Below are 19,698 nucleotides of genomic sequence, written 5' to 3'. Positions count from 1 at the left end.
GCAGTGACACTGTGCCCATGGCAGTGACGCTGTGCCCATGGCAATGACACTGTGCCCATGGCACTGATGCAGTGCCCATGGCACTTGGTGTCCATCACCTCCCTGGAGCAGGGTGCCCACAGCAGGTGCTGCCCTCCCCAGAGCTCAGCCCTGGGCGGTGTTTGGGAGCAGTTCCCTCCCATGGCACAACCCAAATCCCTTTTCCCCGCATGGACAGCACCAAGACCCTTTCTGCTGTGAGCACCCAGATCTGCACGGGCACTGCCAAGCCCTGACCCTGGGCAGAGAGGCAGGAGCAGGATAAACCCAGTGCCAGGGCAGGCTGAGAGCAGGCAGGGCACCCACAGAGTGCCAGGGACCCCCAGCCACCCTCCCTGAGCCCAGGGCAGCGCCGTGCTCAGAGCACAGCACCACCATGGGCAGCTGCTCCTCTGTGAGCCACAGCAGGTTCTTAAAGCTGGTTTTGATCATTTAGGGAATGTGGAATCCCTTTGGAGCTGAGCTGCCAGGCAGGTCCAGCACGTCCCTTCACATCCCCTGGTCTGTGTGTGGCTGTTTGTAAACCAAGAGTACAGATGACAGGAAAATAATGAAAGCATTTTTCAGAGCAGATCCTTTTGTCATTCCCTTTTTTTTTTAGTTTTTTTGTTTTTTTTCCTTCCATTCCCTGGAATAAAGTGCTGCTTTTAAGCCAGCAAATCTTTCAGCTGTAATTACCCTGGGCATTCAGAATTGAAAATTAAGAAATGGGGGTGCAGAGTTAAAACAGAGGGAGGGAAAATAACCATTCATAAAATAGATTGAAGATTGTAGGTTTCAAAAATGCCCTCCCCAGGCAGACCTTTCCCATCATAAAAAATTTCAGTCAAGGTATATTAGGAAAGAATTCTTAAAAAATTGTGAGCTTTTATTCTCACAGGTCCCTGTGCTGCCCCCACATCCTGTACCCAGCAAATGCCACATCCTGGCAAATTCTGTTTTTTTTCCCTCTGCTTAACAACACTAAAACATTAAAATAGAAAGAGGAAAAAGCAAAATCAGTCTCTGAATCTCCCAATTACACCTTTGGCTGCCCCAAGCACCAGCAGCAGGGGCAGGTCAATCCTGCAGAGCTCCACACTCCCTCTGCATCCCACACTTCCTGGGGACCTGTTGAAATCTATTACAGACCTTTGATCTCTTCCTACAGAAAGGATTTTCTGAGGAGAGGAGATGGGATTAAGCAGAAACAATTTTCCCAGGGCACTCTGTGGGTTTTTTTTCCCCCTTCTCTGCTTTCTTTTAAACAGAAGATGCCAACAGCAAAGATCCTCACAAGGTTTTGGGACTGTCAGCTCCTGAATGGAATCCATTCCATCAGTCAAATTTAGCAGCTATCAGGAGCAAATACTCAGCATGTGGCAAAAAAAAATCTTGTAAAATGGAACTGTTAAATATTTAGGGCAGATGACAAACAATGTGTCATAATATTTGCAGAGCTGCATTTGCCATTCAATGCCTTGTCTTAGTCAAGGCCCCAATTTTTGGAAGCATCAATGCAAGAGTGAGAAACAAGTTGACTGTTGGTGTTTAGCTACACTGTGAATGGAAAACAGGATTTAATGCAGGTTTCTTATGTCTAATATATGCTACATACCAGGTGGGTATTAACATTTATTAGCTGTGTCTTAGCAATGAATATTGGAGAAAAATTTAATTAACATGCAATAATTGGCATTTTAATTTAGCTTGGCAGCTCTGTGTGCAGCCAATGGGCTCTCCCAGTGCAGAGCTCAAAGAATTGCAAAATCCAGTTTAGCTGGGAAGACAATTATTTTCCCAAAAGAAGAGAATTTGGTTTCCAGCACCCTGTATTCAGTTTGCAGTGAATTTTCACAAATGAACCAGTAGGACCCAGTTTGCAGTGGGACAAATGGGAAGAACAGTCACCTGCTTGGAAGAAGCTCTTGTCCCCAGACTGGGGAGGGGGGAAGGAGCCAGCCCTCAGATCTCCAGCACAGAGTAAAGAGAAATCCAGAGTTTTTTTATCACCCTGCAGGGTGATAAAAAACTCTGTTAGAAGCCTGGCATGAGGTGGGATTTATGGGATTTATGTTTCAGTGTGGCCTCACTCCCTGCTCTGTACCTCACCCCGATGGACACCCCAGACCCCTCCACAGGGCAATAAAACCCCACAGAAAATACACTTCCAGCCATGCCACCTCAACCCTGTGTTACACTTCTACAATAATTTGAAGCTTTCAGCCCCATTTCCCCCCATGTTTTGGAGTGTAACACGTGCTCTCAGCTCCAAGCACTGCCATAAAAATGACATTTGAGTGTGCCTGGTTTATCCAGCCTCAGTGGTTGCCAAGACATTTGCTGGGTTTAGGTTGTTCCAGTGAGGTTTTGGGGAGGGGGGCAGGGATGGGCATGGACTGGTGGCACAATCCAGTCCAGCAGTGGGGTGGCAGAGAGTGGAGGCTGGAATTTACACCGATAAATTCTGGGCAGCACACACACACAAATCTGAGCAGGTAAATAATCCCAGGGAGCCCAGATACCTGGTGAGGAGTCCCACAGTGGGAACAGGACAAGCACAAATAGCCCAAAGCTGCCTGATCTCCCTTTTGTAGAGAAATAAACCTCTCAGACCCCATGGGAGCCTGTCCCAGCCAGGAGGGCAGTGGTGGGATGTGGTGTCACTGGGAGATCAGCCCTAGGGGACTTCTGAGGCTGCCACTTTGGGAGATTTGCATTTCCTGTGAGCTGAATACTGTGTAAATTAAAAGTTTCGTGGCATTTCCCTTGCCTTTATCTTGATGGGAATCTGTTCCTCTGAGATTATGATGCCGCTTTCTTTTTTTTTTTGTAATTAATTGAGCTGCTTTAAAAAAAAAAAAAAAGGCAGCAAGCCCATTTCATTTTAATCATGTGTCATGCAAATTAGAAATTTAAATATCATTAAGAAATCTGTTGCTAACTTAATTTATTTCTGCTGTAGCACCACGGAAGGCTTTTGATCTGAGATTAGCGCTTTGATCCGCTCCCTCGGTCGGGGTTACGCTCCGCCGCCGCGCTAAACGCTCCTCCTCAGATGTCAAACGTGCAACACCAGAACAGCTTGTTCAAAGCATGGCAGAGGAAACGCTGCCAATTAGGCCAAACGAGGAGGGCTTGCAAGGAGTTTGTCTCTAGGAGCCACAGTGTGGTGTTTGTGAGGGTCCCCTGGCAAATAAAACTCACCAGCCACAGTGTGGTGTTTGTGAGAGTCCCCTGGCAAATAAAACTCACCAGCCACAGTGTGGTGTTTGTGAGGATGAGGGGAGAGATGAATCTGACCCTATATTCTTAGAAGGCTGATATATAATATTATATTATATTAATTATATCATATCACATCACATCGTATCTATCATATTACATTAATTCTATTATATCACATCACAATATAATATAATATAATATAATATAATGCAATTATATATAAGTATATATTATATATTATATTATATTATGATGTGATATAATAGAATTAATGTAATATGATAGATACGATGTGATGTGATATGATATAATTAATATAATATAATATATAATATATACTTATATATAATTGCATTATATTATATTATATTATATTATAACATGTCATATAATGTCATATTATGTTATATCATGTCATAACATGTTATATCATGTTATATGTTATATCATGTCATAACATGTCATATCATGTCATAACATGTTATATCATGTTATATTATGTTATGTCATAACATGTCATATCATGTTATATTATATACTAAAACTATACTAAAGAAAGAGAAAGGATATACCCAAAGTCTAGAAAAGAATGCATAATAAAAACTCGTGACTCCTCCGGGAGTCACAGCTGGCTTTGATTGGTCGTTAAGCAAAAACAATTTACACAGAACCAATCAAAGATGCACCTGTTGGTAAACAACCTCCAGACCACATTCTAAAGCAGCAAAAACAGGAGAAGAGAATCAGATAATTATTATTTATATTTTTTTCTCTGAGGCTTCTCAACTTTCCAGGAGAAGAAATCCTGGTGAAGGGATTTTTCAGAAAATATCACGGTGACACCACAGCCTGTTCTGTTGTGCCCTGGCTCGTGGGGACAAGCAGTGCCAGCATCCAGCTGAGAATGCAACAGGTCATCCCCAGGAGCAGTGACAAACCTTTCCAGAGCTTCCCTATCTACTGTTCATTAAAAACACAACCTGCCATGTTCCATTAATTCCTCATTTAGTGCGAGTAAAGTGCTGATACATACATTTTAGCTCCAGTGGTTTTAATCAGTTAATTTAACCAGAAGCATTAATAATGTATTGCTTTGCCACTTGACTGCTCATCTGTTAAGCAGCTTATACATAGAAGAATGTCACCCCCTGTGACATGAAGTGCCTAATTCAGAGCAAACGAAATAGGATTTTGCATATTCAATACAAAAATGAGAAAAGAAGGAGACACCGTCTCCTGGGAATGGCTCAACCTGCTGTGACGGGATTTCTGTCCTGGCAGGTGGGAAATCCCTCCTCGTGGGACACTCTCGCACTTTGCGTGTCTGATTTTCTGGTTGAATTCATTTTCTTGGCATTACTCAGCAAGTGCCTGGCTCTGCCTCCTGCTGCACCATGTGCTGGAATCAGAGGCACTGGGAATGCATCTCTGTCCATCAGCTCCTCTCCCAGCCGCCGTGGGGTCCCAGGGACACCCCCAGAGTGACCAGACTGGGGGGCTGTGGCAGGGAGGTGACAGCAGGACTGCTCCCACTCAGGTTTGGCTGCATGATGCAGGGTCACAGCAGCTGAAATAAAAACCTTCCTGGTCACATTTGAGGGTGTTTGGGGACAGGGAGCTCCTGGACACTGCTGGGATCACCCACCCACAGTGCCTGTCTCTCCTCTGAGCTCACGGGATATTCGAGCTCCATGTCCTGCCTCTTCCCAAGGATGTCAGGCAGCAAATCCAGCCAGGTGTGCTGGGGAGCTCAGGAACACCCAGACCCAAGCCCAGAGGGGCTGTGCTCAGCCCCTGCTTGGCTCCGTTTCTCTGTAGGGCATCGTGGGCACAGGGAAAACTCCTGGGTGGGCAAGTACATCATGGGCTCCATCAGCCCCATGAAACTGGGGTCCTCAGCAAAAGCAGGTGGAAATGCCTCGGACCTGAGAGCCAGGGAAGCTGCCAGGGTGGGAGCAGCTCAGGGACAGGCTGGTGCCTTTTTGATTTGCACAAAAGAGACGCAGAGCGAGCCAGATACACCGGCTCTGAGGTTAATCCTCTCCCCCCGTTCCAGGCAGATCCTGCTCCTGGGTTTTTAGCAATCAGCATCCAGAGCGAGGAGCTCCCGTGGGCAGGGCCAGCTCAGCCCCTAGCCAAGCCCTGCACAGGGGCTCTCTTGCGTGAGGCGTGTTGATGAAGCCTGAAATTGCTTTGGATCCGTGGCTGTGCTGCATCACATTAAGCAGTGCCACGCTGAAGTGACAGGGCCAGTGCATGATCAGCAGCAGTTGAAGGGGACAGGGACTCACATCCTGCCGCTCTGTCAAAACCCAGAACCCACTGACGGACCACAGGAATTATTTTCAGCTCCTTCCCAGAAGGTTTGTCTCAATCAGTTCACAAGTTGTGCTGGCTGCCTTGGCGTGGAGCAGCTCCGTGGTCCTGCTGCAGGGCACATCCCAGGATGCTGCCTCTGCCACTCAGGGCTGGATGGGAGCCTGTGGAGGGCTGGGCAGGGACCCACTGCACCTCTCTGGCAGCAAGGGCTTCCCAGGAGCAATGAGGGTTCTGGAAGTGTGGGAGCCCCCAGTGCTCCCGGCACTGCTTTCCTCACTCATCCCTTCACAGGGTGGGGTTGTTTGGGACCAGCTCTGAGGTTAATCCTGAGGTTGTTTCTGTTTGGGGACCAGCTGGCATCAGCACCACACCTGGGGGCTCTGCTCTGTGCCAGGCTGAGCACAGGGCCAGCTCCTTGGAGCACACTCCTGGAGCATTTCACTTCAGCATCTCCCTGGGGGAAGGTGCAAGGAGAGATTTCTTGTGAATAAATCTGTCGTTGCTTTCCCTTTTTGTTTTGCTGGTGTTTATTACCCTCTGGATTTCCTTGCTCTCTCTGCATCCTTATTATTGCACCTGAGACTGCCACAATCCCCCAGGATGGGCAGGTTCTGGGAGTGGAAACCCCATTCCCAGACACAACCTTGTGCTCCAGGGAACTTTCTTTCACTTCCCAGCAGTGTTATCTCATTTCTCTATATAATGCTGCTGTATAAACAGCAGCTCTCAGGGGACCTGGGCCATGACAGTGAGATTCTCCCCACTGGATTTGCCAGCCAAGCAGCAGTGTCAGGTTCTCCAAGCCTTCCCAGGAAGGCAGCTCTGTGAGGAAGACTCTCCATAGATTCTCCACTCTCTGCCTCAGGGAGCTGTGGAGCAGCATCCTGCTGGAAAAGGCAGTAAATTCTGTGTACCTGTCCTCATATCTGCTAATACTGTCCCCAAAACAGAGTGATTCGTCCTCAGAAGAGGGCAAATCCCATGCCTCAGGAGGAAACAGCAAAAACATTTTATAACCTCAGAGAAAAAAAAACCACAAAAACACAGCTTTGGGCATGGGAGGGCTGTGAGAGGGAACAGGAGCTCCCGTGTCCCTGAGGAGCTCTGCCAGCTCCATCCTCGGTGAGAGCTGTCTCAAACCAGGTATTTCTTCCCGGATGTCACATGGAAAGAGGCTGTCAGAGCTGTCTAAATGTGTGAACAACACTGTCAGCGGGGGAGAGAAAAGTGTTATCAGAAATAGTTGTTCTTCAAAGCTAAATAACTCCGTGATTTATAAGGAGTAGAAGATAAGAGATCACACCGCACGCTGAGGGCTGCTGGAATTTTCTTTCTGAGAATGAAAGCTGTTTGTTTTGGTAAAAAGCAAAAGAGGGGAGAAATGAAAACCTAAAATACTTTGACTTTCTTGACTTAGCTCTTGACAAAGCTAAAAATAGCTGCACTGGCACTGAGCCCATGCAGCCATGTCCTGGGATCACTGGAGCAGTGGAGGAGAGTTTCCAACCCATTGTCCAGGGGTCATTTACCATTCCCAAGGTTTTCCAGCATCATCCCTGGGGACAGAAGAATGCAGTGCAGTTTTGCTGGATGCAGACAGAGCTGGGCCTGTTCTGATTGCCATCAATGGGATTTTAGGTGTTCTGTGGGATCCAGGTTTTACCCTGAAGAGAGGCTCAGTTTTTGCTGCTCTGAGTGAGAGCCTCTGTGGTTTTCAGCCAAACTTCCCCTTCTGCCTGCCCAGCCCCACTACTGCTCCTCTGGTCTAGACCCTAAGGGAGTTTCAGGCACTTGCTCTGGAATCTCATTTCAGATTTTGAAAACTCCTTACCTTAACAGCAATATCGAGGTCATCAAATAAAATAACATAAAACAGTCAGATGTGAAGCTGATTGTAATTAGTGTGTTTTCCCATACGCTGGCTGACATTCTCCAGAGAGCAATTAGTCTGCTTTAAGAGTAAAAGACAACTGAATAATTATTTAACCTGCCTGGGATTGATTTTAAAATCCAAGAAGTCAGATATAATAATGGATTGCTTAATCAAAAAATATGTAAAATAGGTGATAAGCCTTCATCAACAGCTTGTGTGAGGCATCTCCTACAAGGCTGACTCCCAGTCCTAGATCCCACTGCACCAAAGGCCCCCCAAACATGGCATAAAAAGGTTTCCAGGGAAAAAAGATCTATGCAAACAAAGCCAACCTGAATTGATAAACTTCAGTGTGTGTTGAACAGCACCTGATGCTGCAGTGGGGAGTCCTTGGGCTCTATTGACTGGTCAAGGAACATCACACATAAATCAGGCAGCAAATCCTCTCATGAACCTCAGGAGGATGTCACAAAGCATGATAGACTTTGCTATGGACATCTTTTATCTCCCTGCCAAGCCACGGGACAGGAAGAAAGAAGGAATGAGAAGCTGAGACCTGCACAGACAGAAAAGAGTGGGAAAGGCCACGAGCCCCACAGAGCATCCAGTGATCTCCAGCATGGGAATTAGCTTCCAAAATAGGTTTAGAGAGGGACAGCAACACTAAAGGAGCTCCACTTCTACTTTATTGGGTGGGATTTGTCGATATGAGGTGTATAAAAGTGGAGAATTTTGTTGTGAGCTTTCCACACCCATCAACTCTCATCTCTGAGAGTGAAGCCAGGTGAGGTTTCTGCCCAAGGCCCATGGAGGATCAGCTGGAGCTGCCCACAGCTGTCCAGCCCTCAGCAGCAGATTTCCCAGCCCTGCTCCTTCATCTCTCCTGCTGAGGCTTGCAGGGCACCCCTGGGGTCCCCCAGCCCAGCCATCAGCCAGCTGATGTCACACCCCTCGTGCTCTCAGTGCCACGAGCTGAGCGTCTCCATTTTGCTCAAATGGAAGAACTGCAACAATTATTTTAATAATTAGCTGGCTTTGCAAATTAATGCCAGTTATGCTGTGTAATCATGATGAAGATTATGCATTAATCAGCTGTTTCAAGCCAGTTATTAGGCTCTTTAAATAAAGATGGGAGTGAACGTCTCTGAAGGAGCGGCGCGCAGCCAAGAGGGATGTGAGGATCCAGAGGGGTGTGCCATGCACAGATCTGACATCAGGTGCTCCCAGTCTCCCCAGTTTCTGAGAAAACACCAGGCTGGGGCATGCTGTGGCTGCCCTCAGCACCTCAGGGAGATTCCCAATGTCCCAGAGTACTCCAGGTGTGTTCCCAGCAGTGGGAAATACACAGAAACACATCCCTGCTGCCTGTCAGCTCTCTCATCACCTGGCCCTGAGCTCAAGGTGCTGGGTGGCTGCACAGAAAATTCTTTCCTGCCAAAAAGCCTATTATATCCAGCTGGATGTCTGGAATGGGAATTTATTTAGGATCAAGCACCAATAATCCACATTCCCAGCCCTTCTGTATTCTCTCATAATAAGACATGCTCCAATGCAACTTTGAAAGTGCTGGGCTGGGAGAAAGGCTAATGCCAGCTAGTGGATAATCAATGTTACATTTACCACTTATCACTTCAGGATCATGCTAAAAACCAAAAAAATCCCTGGCTAAACAGTCTGGACAGTGAAGCTTTGAACAGAGAGATGGGGTGAATCTCACACTCACTTTAGTTTTGTTTATTGTGTCTGATTTAATTTTGTAAATGAACTTTCTTCTGCCCTAAGAAACTTAAGTTGAGCTGCCAGCATATGCAAACTTTGATATGGATGAATAATTTTCTTTGCACCAGTCAAAACCCAAATGTTTTGGCATAATCCAGTGAGAATGAGGCACGTGGACAATTCTGCTACACTCCTGCCTACGCTGCTCAGCGTTCTGGACTGAAAACCTGCCCATGAGTGAGTGGCTGAAAATCACGTGAGATTGAAATGACACTCCAGAATGAGCACTCAGCCTCTTCTTTCTTTATTCTTCTGCCTATTACCAAAATTAGCACTGAGTTCAGTGGGTTTTTTCCTAGCAGAGACATGCAGGAAACAGCTCAAACTTATTTTATGTCTGTGAATGGAAATTAATTCCCACCCTCGCTTCACAACTGGGGACAGGATGCACAAAGACTGCAGAGGGAGAGAAGGAAAGGGACTTGTCACAATCAAGGGGAGCAGAAACTCAGAGGCTTTTTGCAAGTCCTGCTTCCTTGCTGAGGACATCTCCAGCCATCACTCCTGTGCTTCACCCATGGCTCTGGTTACACTCCTGGGAGGACACCCAGAGCACAGCCATCAGCCAAGTTGTCAGCTTGGCTCTGGCCAAACTGGAACTCCTGGCTAGCACCAAACTGCCACAAAAGTACAGAAAATGTGCTCAGGCTGCTGGAGGAGGATTCATGGCATTGCCTGAAAGCCAGCAGGGCTCAGCAGACATCTGTTGTCTACAAGAAAACATTTGAGGACTATCTTAAATTGAAGAGGAAGGTTTTTTCCTTCTGCTAATGAACCCTGAGACCATCTGTTACCAATTGTACTTGCTTATTTCGCTCATCCATTAATTATTTTGCTTTACTTTTGAATAAGATAGAGCAAGGTTTGTGTCTTTCTGTGGTTCTGTGAGGGGCTCAGGGTGGCTCCTGCATCTCAGAGACAAGGACAAATCATTACATAAGCCATGCCTGCACCAAGTCACTCCAATTAGAGTGGCTGTCAGTGGGAACTGAGGACAAGACTCACAGACACAGAGCCAAGAAACCCAGCGATGCTGTGACATGAGCTTGCTGCCCTTGGGGAGGTGTAATGGCATTAACAACTTTTGAACACAGGAAAGCTGCATCCGAGATGTGCATTACTGAACAGAGGAGCTGTAGGGTAGGCAAATCCAGAACTCTCTGCTGGTCTGAATTAAAAACTGGGAGATCTAAACATGAGGAACAATGAAAAAGGAGAATGGGACTGAAAATGGCACTGAAAATAGCCAGCAGCACTGCCCTGCCTGTCTCCTGTGCAAGGACCAGATGGGTGATGAAACAGGAGGATTTCAAGAGGAGGGCAGTGCCAGTTTTGTACCCAGTAACTCCCCAGAGCACAGACCATAGGCAATAAGCCTGTCCACTTCCCATGGTCTGGTCCTAAATTTTTATGGGAAGCCACTTATCTAGCTCGTAAAAATATTGCAAGACTTTAAACCACCTGTTACTGCCCCACAAAGCTGCCACCCTGAACATTCTCATAGACCAGAATATAAGAAAAATTCAAATCTTCACGTCTTCATTTCAGTGCAGGACAGGTCCTCAAGCAAGCCCTGCTCCACCTGTGAACATTCCAAGAGTTTTCTCATCCCTGCTGCATGAGTTTGTCAAACAAGCTGTGGCTCAAGGGTGGAATTTTTTTGTCTTGCAGGAGGAATCTTTGAGTACGCAGATGGCCCCAACACGCAGGTGATGAGTGCTGAGGAACAAGCCTTCAGATTCTCCGCCAACATCATTAACAGGAACAGAACTTTGCTGCCCAACACAACCCTGACCTATGACATCCAGAGGATACACTTCCACGACAGCTTTGAAGCAACTAAGAAAGGTAAGAGCAGAGCAAACTTCTGAGCAGCTTTGTGGCCATTTATTCAGCAGAAGAAAGGTCTGGTTTCCAGACCAGCAGCTTGTTCTGTCCTGCTCTCACCAGTGATCTGGATGAGAGCTCCTGCTGGAGCTGACCTTCCAGAGGCATTTTAATACAAGGGGAACAACTACCTTTTTTGCCTCTGAAACCTCAGAAAACTCCTTTCAGCGTTTGCTCTAATCCTGAGCAAAGGGCTGGAGGCCATGCCTGTGTTTGTGTAGCTGCATCCCTGGCAGTGTTCACATCCATCGTGTGGATGTTCTGTTCTCTTAATAACAGTCACTTTTGATTACTGGATAACAGCAGCACACTTGAATTGCTGAAGGGGAGGGACTGCACAGCAAAGGCTGCGAGCTGGTGACCTGAGGGCTCGTGGAGTTTGATTCTGGCTGGGGAGAAAGGAAACCTGCTGCCTGAGCTGGCAGCTATTGGAGGGACATCAGCAGGAGGGAGCTCTCTGCTCCCAGCCAGCCCAGTGACCCCCTGTCCCTTTTCAGATGGTTTTGTGGAGGAGGCTCCCTCAGAGGGGCTTGGCACTCCTCTGTGCCTCTCCCAGTCCCTTTTCAGATGGTTTTGTGGTGGAGGCTCCCTCAGAGGAGCTTGGCACTCTTCTTCACCTCTACCCACCGGTCTATACCCACCTGGCATAAATCATTCTCTCTGTGCCCAATCACTGCTGCAATTACCCAATATCAGTGCTGGGTGAGTGCCCACAAGTGTTTGGGCTGTGCCCACGGCTGTCCCATGCTCAGCCCCACCAGGCTTTGCTGACATTCCTTCCTTGCCCCTCCAGCCTGTGACCAGCTTGCTCTGGGGGTCGTTGCAATATTTGGACCTTCCCAAGGCTCCTGCACCAACGCTGTCCAGTCTATCTGCAACGCCCTGGAAGTGCCCCACATACAGCTCCGATGGAAGCACCACCCTTTGGATAACAAGGACACTTTCTATGTCAACCTGTATCCTGACTATGCTTCCCTGAGCCACGCCATCCTGGACCTGGTGCAGTACCTGAAATGGAGGTCAGCCACCGTGGTGTACGACGACAGCACAGGTGGGTAAAGGAGGGGCTCAGAGAAGGAATCCTGGAGATTTTCTGTCCTGGGTCTCTTTGGGAGCTTTTCCAGTGAACCCTCTCGAGAGCCAAATGATGTCCCGTGCAGTGATGAGTTCCCAGAGCTCTAGACAGTGCTGTGGGAGGCCCTGGGAGCTTTTAAAGCATTTCATTCACAAAGCTCCAGCAAGTGGGGCTGTGAGCTGGCACAGGGTCATGGGGGGGGTTCATTGGCATGGGGTGACCATCTCAGCCTGGCTCTTTTGGCACTGTGGTGCCCCTCTGCAACAGAAAAGCCCCTGTCCACAGCTGCCATGGAGGGAGCAGTTCCCAGCTAAAACCAAAAGCAGTTCTGGAAAGTTTTTTTTGTTTTCTGGATAATTCTGTAACACAGAGCTGGCAAAGTTCTTCATGTAAGGAAAGCTGTTGATGGTTAAACAAAACAAAGTGCTGCACAGCTCTAGATATAGACCCCCCCAAAAAAACAAAAGCCACATTGGATAGCCTGTCCAACCCAATTTCACTAAACCAAATGGTTTCTTTAGGGGAGGGCTGATGAGAACACAGTTTGACATTCCTGTTTTGCAAATGTGGGTCACAGTATGTTCCCTTTGTGGCATATTCTAATGTGTTTCTTCTGTGCAGAGGGACACGCTTCTCTCTTCCCTCTTGCATTAGGCATCTGCTGAAATTCTCCTTGCAACATCAGATTCCAATAATTCCTGCTCAGCTGCGTCCACCATGGGCCTTTGCCTTGTGCAGGAAACAGAAATGAATTCTGAGGGTAGTAGGAAGTTACGAGTTGTGATTAAGTGACCGTTACGATCTACGCGACTCATAAATCCAAGTGCATATCCATTTTTTCCTTTTGCTGCTGTGCATGGTAAATATGCAGATTTTAATTTGTTGTGCAGCTGATTATCACATCCTGTCCTTTCTCAAGGGCACATCTGCTTAAGGAAATTTTCTGTGATCCCAAAGGTGTGTGAGGTTAGGACCAACCTGCTGTTCTCCCCTTCCTACCCAGTGCAGGGACCCATCCAGCTCTACTGGCTGCAGTGGTGGCAGGGAACCACCAGGAAAAGCCATTCTGTCCTAGAACAGCTCCTCTGGGGTCAATGGTTGACACGTGGCACCTTGGCTTTGATTTGGCAAGGGCCTTTTGAAGGAGGGATGGATGGATGGATGGATGGATGGATGGATGGATGGATGGATGGATGGATGAATGGATGGATTGGGGATGGATGATGGATGGAATCATGGATGGATGGATGGAATCATGGATGGATGGATGGAATCATGGATGGATGGATGGATGGATGGATGGATGTCAGTCCTGATCCCATTCCATGGAGAACAGGGGAAGCACTGAGCTGCTGTGGCCCAGCACTGGCTAAGGCAGACCTGTAACGCTGTGGGTTTGTCTCTGTGTGACACCTGAAGGCCTGATACGGCTGCAGGAGCTCATCATGGCCCCGTCCCGCTACAACATCCGCCTGAAGATCCGCCAGCTCCCGCTGGACACCGACGACGCCCGGCCGCTGCTGAAGGAGATGAAGCGGGGCCGGGAATTCCGCATCATCTTCGACTGCAGCCACCTGATGGCAGCTCAGATCCTCAGGCAGGTGAGCAGGGGGCCAGCAGGACAGCAAAGTGGCTGCCCAGGAGCCCATGGGGTGGCTGCGATGAAGAGTGACCCCGCCCTGGGTGCAGCTTTCCTTGGGCCACAATCCACAGCCGCACTAAAAGCTACAGCATGTCCATCCTCCAAGGACACTGCTGGATTTCTACAGAAAATGGTGTTTTCACTCAAAAACTGGAAGTACCAAAAAGTGGCTGTGGGTGAGAACAAACAAATGTTGCAGGAGGAGAAGGGGCTGTGCTGAATGCAGCGCCCAGCCCAGGCTGGTGCTGGACAATTCTGTGGCTCTCCCTGCAGCTGCACAGCCCCAGCCTTCTTCCCTCATCCCCCTTCTCCCTTCATTCAAGCTGGCTCTCCCAGCCAGGAGGGACTGCATCCTCTGTCCTTTCCCCAGCAGCGTCTGCAGTTCTTGGACTTTAAGCCAGATGTCAGTGATTTTCCATTCTTTTGGGCTCCCTCCTTTCTTCCTCCACAAGTTCCTCCACTGGAATTCTTGCAGCTCACCCCAGCTCCTCCTCATTCCCGAGTTCCTTTGGGTTTCAGGGTCAATGTGAGGCAGAGGAAAAGGCTCTCACAGAGATGCTAAAAACCAGCTGGTGGAAGCGTTTCTCCTATCAGCCCAGCACAACACCACCACACAGACTAAATAAATCCCTGCAGGGATGAGAAAACAAGCACAAGGCAAGAGCCTTCTCCTGCAGCCTGCATGACACAAAATGAAGGGAAGTGCTCAGAGAACTTGGAAAGCCTGGGAGGGATTATTATGGGAAGCAATAGAAGGGGCTCATTGTCTCCTGCCAGTTATTTTCCTGTGCTGGTTGTGTTTGGTGCTGCTCACTTATTATACAGTTTATTATAGTTTATTGTGCCATCTGCTCAGCTCATCACCGCTGGTGCAGAGTGAGGAAGATGGAGGAGAGGGGGGACTAGGGGAGACAAGTCTCTCTAAGTCCTTCTGGCTGCGTTTGTGTGTGTGTGTCGGGGTTTTGTCAGGACCTGAAGCCATGGATTTCAGCTTAGCAATAAAATACTGTGTATTTTTACTCAGGGAAATACTGATGTATTTTTCAGAATCTGGGAAGTTGCACAAACCCAGACCCCACAGCCTGACTGCTCTCTGCATGCCTGGCCACTCTGGTGTGTAACATCAGGCAGGTTCAGAGCAGTGCACCACGACCTGCAGGTCACCCGCAGCTGAAGACTAAGAGCTGTAGAAACCTAATATTTTCCTCACTTTTCTACCTCGCAAGAAATGCATGCCTAGAAGTGCCACTTTTATTTGGGAAACAGCTCTTTTCCACTGAAAGTACGAGCTAGGCAAAGCCATCTCCTGGAAGAGCAGAGTCTGCTTCCCTTCACAGTGGCAGAAGAACAATGCACAGAACAAATAATGGACTGAAAAAAACCCAAAACAACCCAATGAGGAAGGCCCAGGATTCTGTTAATGCCAGAATTTGTAATAATCATATTTTATTGCTATTATGTGTCTTTTGTAACATTTTGGTCAGTACACCAGTCAGCTCTGCTGACATTTGGCTGGACAGAGTCCCTGGAGTCTCTTGGCCTTGCTGCCACCCCCATGGATGGCAACAAGGTTCTCACAAGAACCTTGCTAAAATTTCCACTCCCTGATACTGATTTTCATTGCACATCTTCTGAAAACACAGAAGGTTTGAGCACCTGCAGCCTGTGCTGGCTGAGCAGCTCTGACTGAGCAGTGCACACACCATCGTGCCAGTCGGGTTCTTGCTCCCCAGAGATTCAAGATTCCATGCTCCCACAGCACAGCACTGATCATCTGGGCAGGTTTTTTTAAACTGGAGTAGTAAAAAACACCAAGGATTAGTAATCCATGAGTAACACCACATGAGGCAGCACAACTGTACAGAGATTGTCACCTACTGCTCCAGCCTGGGTCCCTTGGTGAACAGACATCAAACCATCTATTATTTTGCCCTCTTGGAAAACAAGTAATTGTAGAAACCTATCACAAAGTGAGTCGTGCTTATGAGGCTTTCCTGTTCTACCCCAGATTCTCCATCCTTCCTCAGTTTTGGTCCCTTGTTGTCGCTCCAGGTCTGTTCCCAAGCTGTCCCGAGCAGCCTCTGTGCTCTGCAGGGCACAGCTGTGCCTGTCAGCTCTGACAGAGCTCCTGCTCTCATCCCAGCCACTGCCTGTGGCTTATCCACCAGGATGATCATTTATTCATTTCCCCACAAACCCAGATGCATCCTGCCCCAGGCTGCCAGTGCTGGGAAGCTGGAGCTTCCTTCTGACAGCAGGTCTGGGCTCCTCAGCTATGGCCAGAGTGATCCAGCCATAGAACGTGAACTGGGATCTCATTATTTGCTCCAGACTGGCTCCCCATCACTAGCTGGTGCTTCCCACACTGAGGTGCCATTCCCTGCTTCAGGGTGTGCAGGAGGGGAGAGCCACACTGCAGCCCCCAGGATGCACTGACCAGGCAGGGACTGGGGGGCAGGACGGTGAATGGCCACAGGGACAGCCCCCAGACTTTCTAAAAGCTACTTCCAGAGCAAGAAACCTGGGGTGAAATCACACCCTGGAGTCACAATATCTAGGCTTGCAATCCAGATCCTTTCCTTTTCCCTTGTTTTTTGACATCTCACTTCTTTTCAGACTGTCACTTCCTTCCTCGGAGGTAAATTCCGCCCTAGTAATTTTAGCAAAAAACCAAGGGAAGCAAACATTTCCTGGGGGGACTTGAAGTCACTTTCCCATCAGTGGGGATTTTAAAGTGCTCTTGCATGTGTTTTCTCCAGAAAACATGCTCACACAGTCAGCATCCCAGCCAAACAGAACAGGGATCTTCCTGTCACCAGCCACCAGTTTCAAGGTGACCTCTCTCATAGACTGAAATGTGCTCCCCTCCTGTTGTGAAGGGCATGGTCATCCAGCCAAGGCCCCTTCAGCCCATGGTTGTCCTCTGAAAGAGCTTCCAGGACAGTCTGTTCTCTCCAGTGCTCAGCTATGCAAATCCCAGCAATCTGCAGGAGCCATCCTGCGTGTAGGGGCTGGCAGGGAATCTCAAGCTGTGCTGGCCAAGGGCCCCCAGGACCCTGATGCCCAAAAGCTGAGGCACAGGGGATATTTCCATTCCCCATCCTTGTGCCTACACCTTCACTGACCCATATTGGATTTGTGGGGTGCCTCGATGAAGGCAGGAGTGATGAATCTGACTCCATGTTCTCAGAAGGCTAATTTATTATTTTATGATACAACATTAAAGAATACTAAACTAAACTATACTAAAGAATACAGAAAGGATACTTACAGAAGGCTAAAAAGATAATGATGAAAACTCGTGATTCTCTCCAGAGCCCTGACACAGCTTGGCCCTGATTGGCCAATAAGTCAAAACAATTCACATGAAACCAATGAAACAATCACCTGTTGGTAAACAATTCCAAGGCAGAAAAACACAGAAGAAGCAAATCAGATAATTTTTGTTTTCCTTTTTCTCTGAGGCTTCTCAGCTTCCCAGGAGAAAATTCCTGGGTGAAGGGATTTTTCAGAAAATACGAATGTGACAGACTTCTAAACCAGGCCCTAAGTCAGGATCTGACTGTTGTGCTCAGGAAGGAGGGTGGGGATGCAGAACCCCAGAATTACATGTGTCAGAAATCAAAATCCTTTCAGCTGCCTTCTCAGCCACTACATGGATGTGTGACTCCAGAACAGGCTATTTATGGTCAGTCTGCACAGGTTTTTGGGGGGTTCTGCTCATGGTTTGGTACTGGAGAAGGAAAGGTGACCGCCTCTTCCACAGCTGTGCCAACAGAGCCTGTGGCCCTGGAGGATCCTGCACCCATGGGTGAAACGCCACAGTGCCCTGGCACAGCCAGGGACACCAGAAATGCCACCAGCCCTCATGGAAGCTGGACACTGAGGCTTTGCCATGCTTTCAGAATGGTTTGAGGACCTCAGCTCTGCTCAGCTCAGCACTGGAACATGTGCCTCTTGCTGATGGGCCTGGCTTAACTGCTCCATGGCCTCAATCCTGAATCCAAACCTGGTGTTTCCAGTTTCTTAACTGCTCCATGGCCTCAATCCTGAATTCAAACCCAGCATTTCTGGGTCTCTCCTGCCACATTTACCTGTGAGCTCTGAGTTTTATGTTGCATGGCTGTTGTTATCTTCTTGTCTCCCTTGACTAACCCCTTTTCCCTCCTCTCCTTAAGGCGATGGCAATGGGGATGATGACAGAGTATTACCACTTCATCTTCACCACTCTGGTAAAGTATCTGGCTGTGCACACACCTTGTGCACACTGATGGGGGGTGGGATGTGAGAGGGCAGCTGGAGGGATGGGTGGCTGATCCTGGTGTGCCCTGCACTGCCAAGGGATGGGAAATGCAAGGAAAGGGGGGACCTTGGACCCTGCCAGGAGGAGAGGAGAGGGCTGGGCTTGGCTGCAGGTCAGGGTCAGACCCCAGTGACCTGGCTCTACCTCCTCTGCCCTGCAGCACTGCCTGAGAGCTGTCAGTCCCTCCTTTGCAGTGCACAGATGTGGGTTCTGGCTTTGTTTTCCCTCCCAGTCACTTTGATTCCAGTGTAGCTCCCCACACAGTGACAGTGAGCACAGGGAGAGTGCAAGGCTGCAGCCCCCACACTGGATTTGGTGGGACCCTGATTCAGCAGGAGCTGGGGATGAGCACCCAGGACCCCTCTGGAGCCAGGAGCAGCCCTGCTGTGGTCCCAGCTCCAGCCCTGCAGGTTTAATTTGCAGGAGGGGAGCTGAGCCTGACATTAACTCCCCTCTGTTAAACACAGACCAGTCCTCTCTGACTCTAGGAGGCATTTGGCTTTCCTAGCAGGGTCACTTTTGTCTCCATTTAAGATTCTATTGTCTAGTCTACTGTTGAATTTTGTGTGATTTTGAAAATCTAATTTATCTTTTTGCCTTTAGGAAAGAAACAGACTAAACTAACCCTTAAAAACTGCAAAATTTATTTTTCAAATGCAAAAGACATTTTAATTACCCCTGCTGCCATTATCTATTCCAGGCAGCTTTAAGCATTTCCCAGATAACCTCCTATTAATCAGCCCCAGCTGAGCCTGGAGTACATTTCATGTGTAGGTACAGCCTGGAGGTGGGAAAAGAGGAATTATAATAAATTAATAGATAAGCAATCACAATTAATGCCACTTTCCTGAAATAACAGTTATATCATGGGAAAGATATTTTAATCTGTCATTCCTTAAGGCAATGTTTTCCTAGCTTGCAATGCCTGTGCTTCAGCTTCCCCAGTACGAGACCCATGGGGTGCTAATGAATTAGTCTATTATGTTATACTGAATGTTTCTAAAAGGTCCCCAGTCAATACTGAGCACAGTGTATCAACACTTGGCATGAAATGCTTCAACATTTTGCTAGGCAGCACGACTACAGTTCACTGACTCCAGCATGAAGAGCCCCATCAGCCTTTTCCACCCCAGGAGGAGGAGCAGGAGGAGGATCTCTGGTCTCTGTCACATGCAGATTTTACACCCAAAGCCCAGCAGGGAACACCCCAGATCTCCACCCTTGTGGGGGTGTCTCAGCTGTCTGTGAAATGGGGCTTTGCAGCCACAGCCGAGCCCTGCCAGATCCCAGGGCAGAGCTGTGGGGACACTCACCCACGGGCAGCAGAAGACAGGGATGCCACCTTTGCAGCCTCCCACTGAGGATGTGGCATCTCTGAGGATCAGTCCCCAGCATTGCTGCCACCACCAAGGAGCCCAAGCTTGTCCTGATTTGGGGGAGAGCATCACAGGAACACTGAGAGCAAAATTAAGGGTGGAGGGGAGAATTAATCTGCAGTACAGAAAATAATGAGTGAAAGGGAATGTAGATGAGGTGGAAAATAGAACCAGATGTTTCAATTTGTGGCTGTGCAG

General features: G+C 48.3%; 1 protein-coding gene across 2 annotated transcripts in view; it reads left to right on the top strand.

Annotated features, from left to right (window-relative positions):
• The window catches only part of GRIK3 (glutamate ionotropic receptor kainate type subunit 3), a 114,737-nt gene that overhangs the window by 53,294 nt on the left and 41,745 nt on the right, over positions 1-19,698 (top strand). For both annotated transcript variants that reach the window (XM_039729231.1, XM_039729230.1), the window contains exons 2-5: positions 10,889-11,065; positions 11,898-12,155; positions 13,599-13,780; positions 18,000-18,053. In XM_039729231.1, coding sequence (XP_039585165.1) covers positions 10,889-11,065; positions 11,898-12,155; positions 13,599-13,780; positions 18,000-18,053 — 671 coding nt within the window. The remainder of the gene's footprint in view (positions 1-10,888; positions 11,066-11,897; positions 12,156-13,598; positions 13,781-17,999; positions 18,054-19,698) is intronic.

The sequence above is a fragment of the Passer montanus genome, unplaced genomic scaffold (genome assembly GCF_014805655.1).
Source record: "Passer montanus isolate IOZ18808 unplaced genomic scaffold, ASM1480565v1 scaffold68, whole genome shotgun sequence".
Classification (NCBI taxonomy): Eukaryota; Metazoa; Chordata; class Aves; order Passeriformes; family Passeridae; genus Passer; species Passer montanus.
Note: the sequence above shows the minus strand (reverse complement) of the source record. Positions and strands in the feature narration are given on the sequence as shown.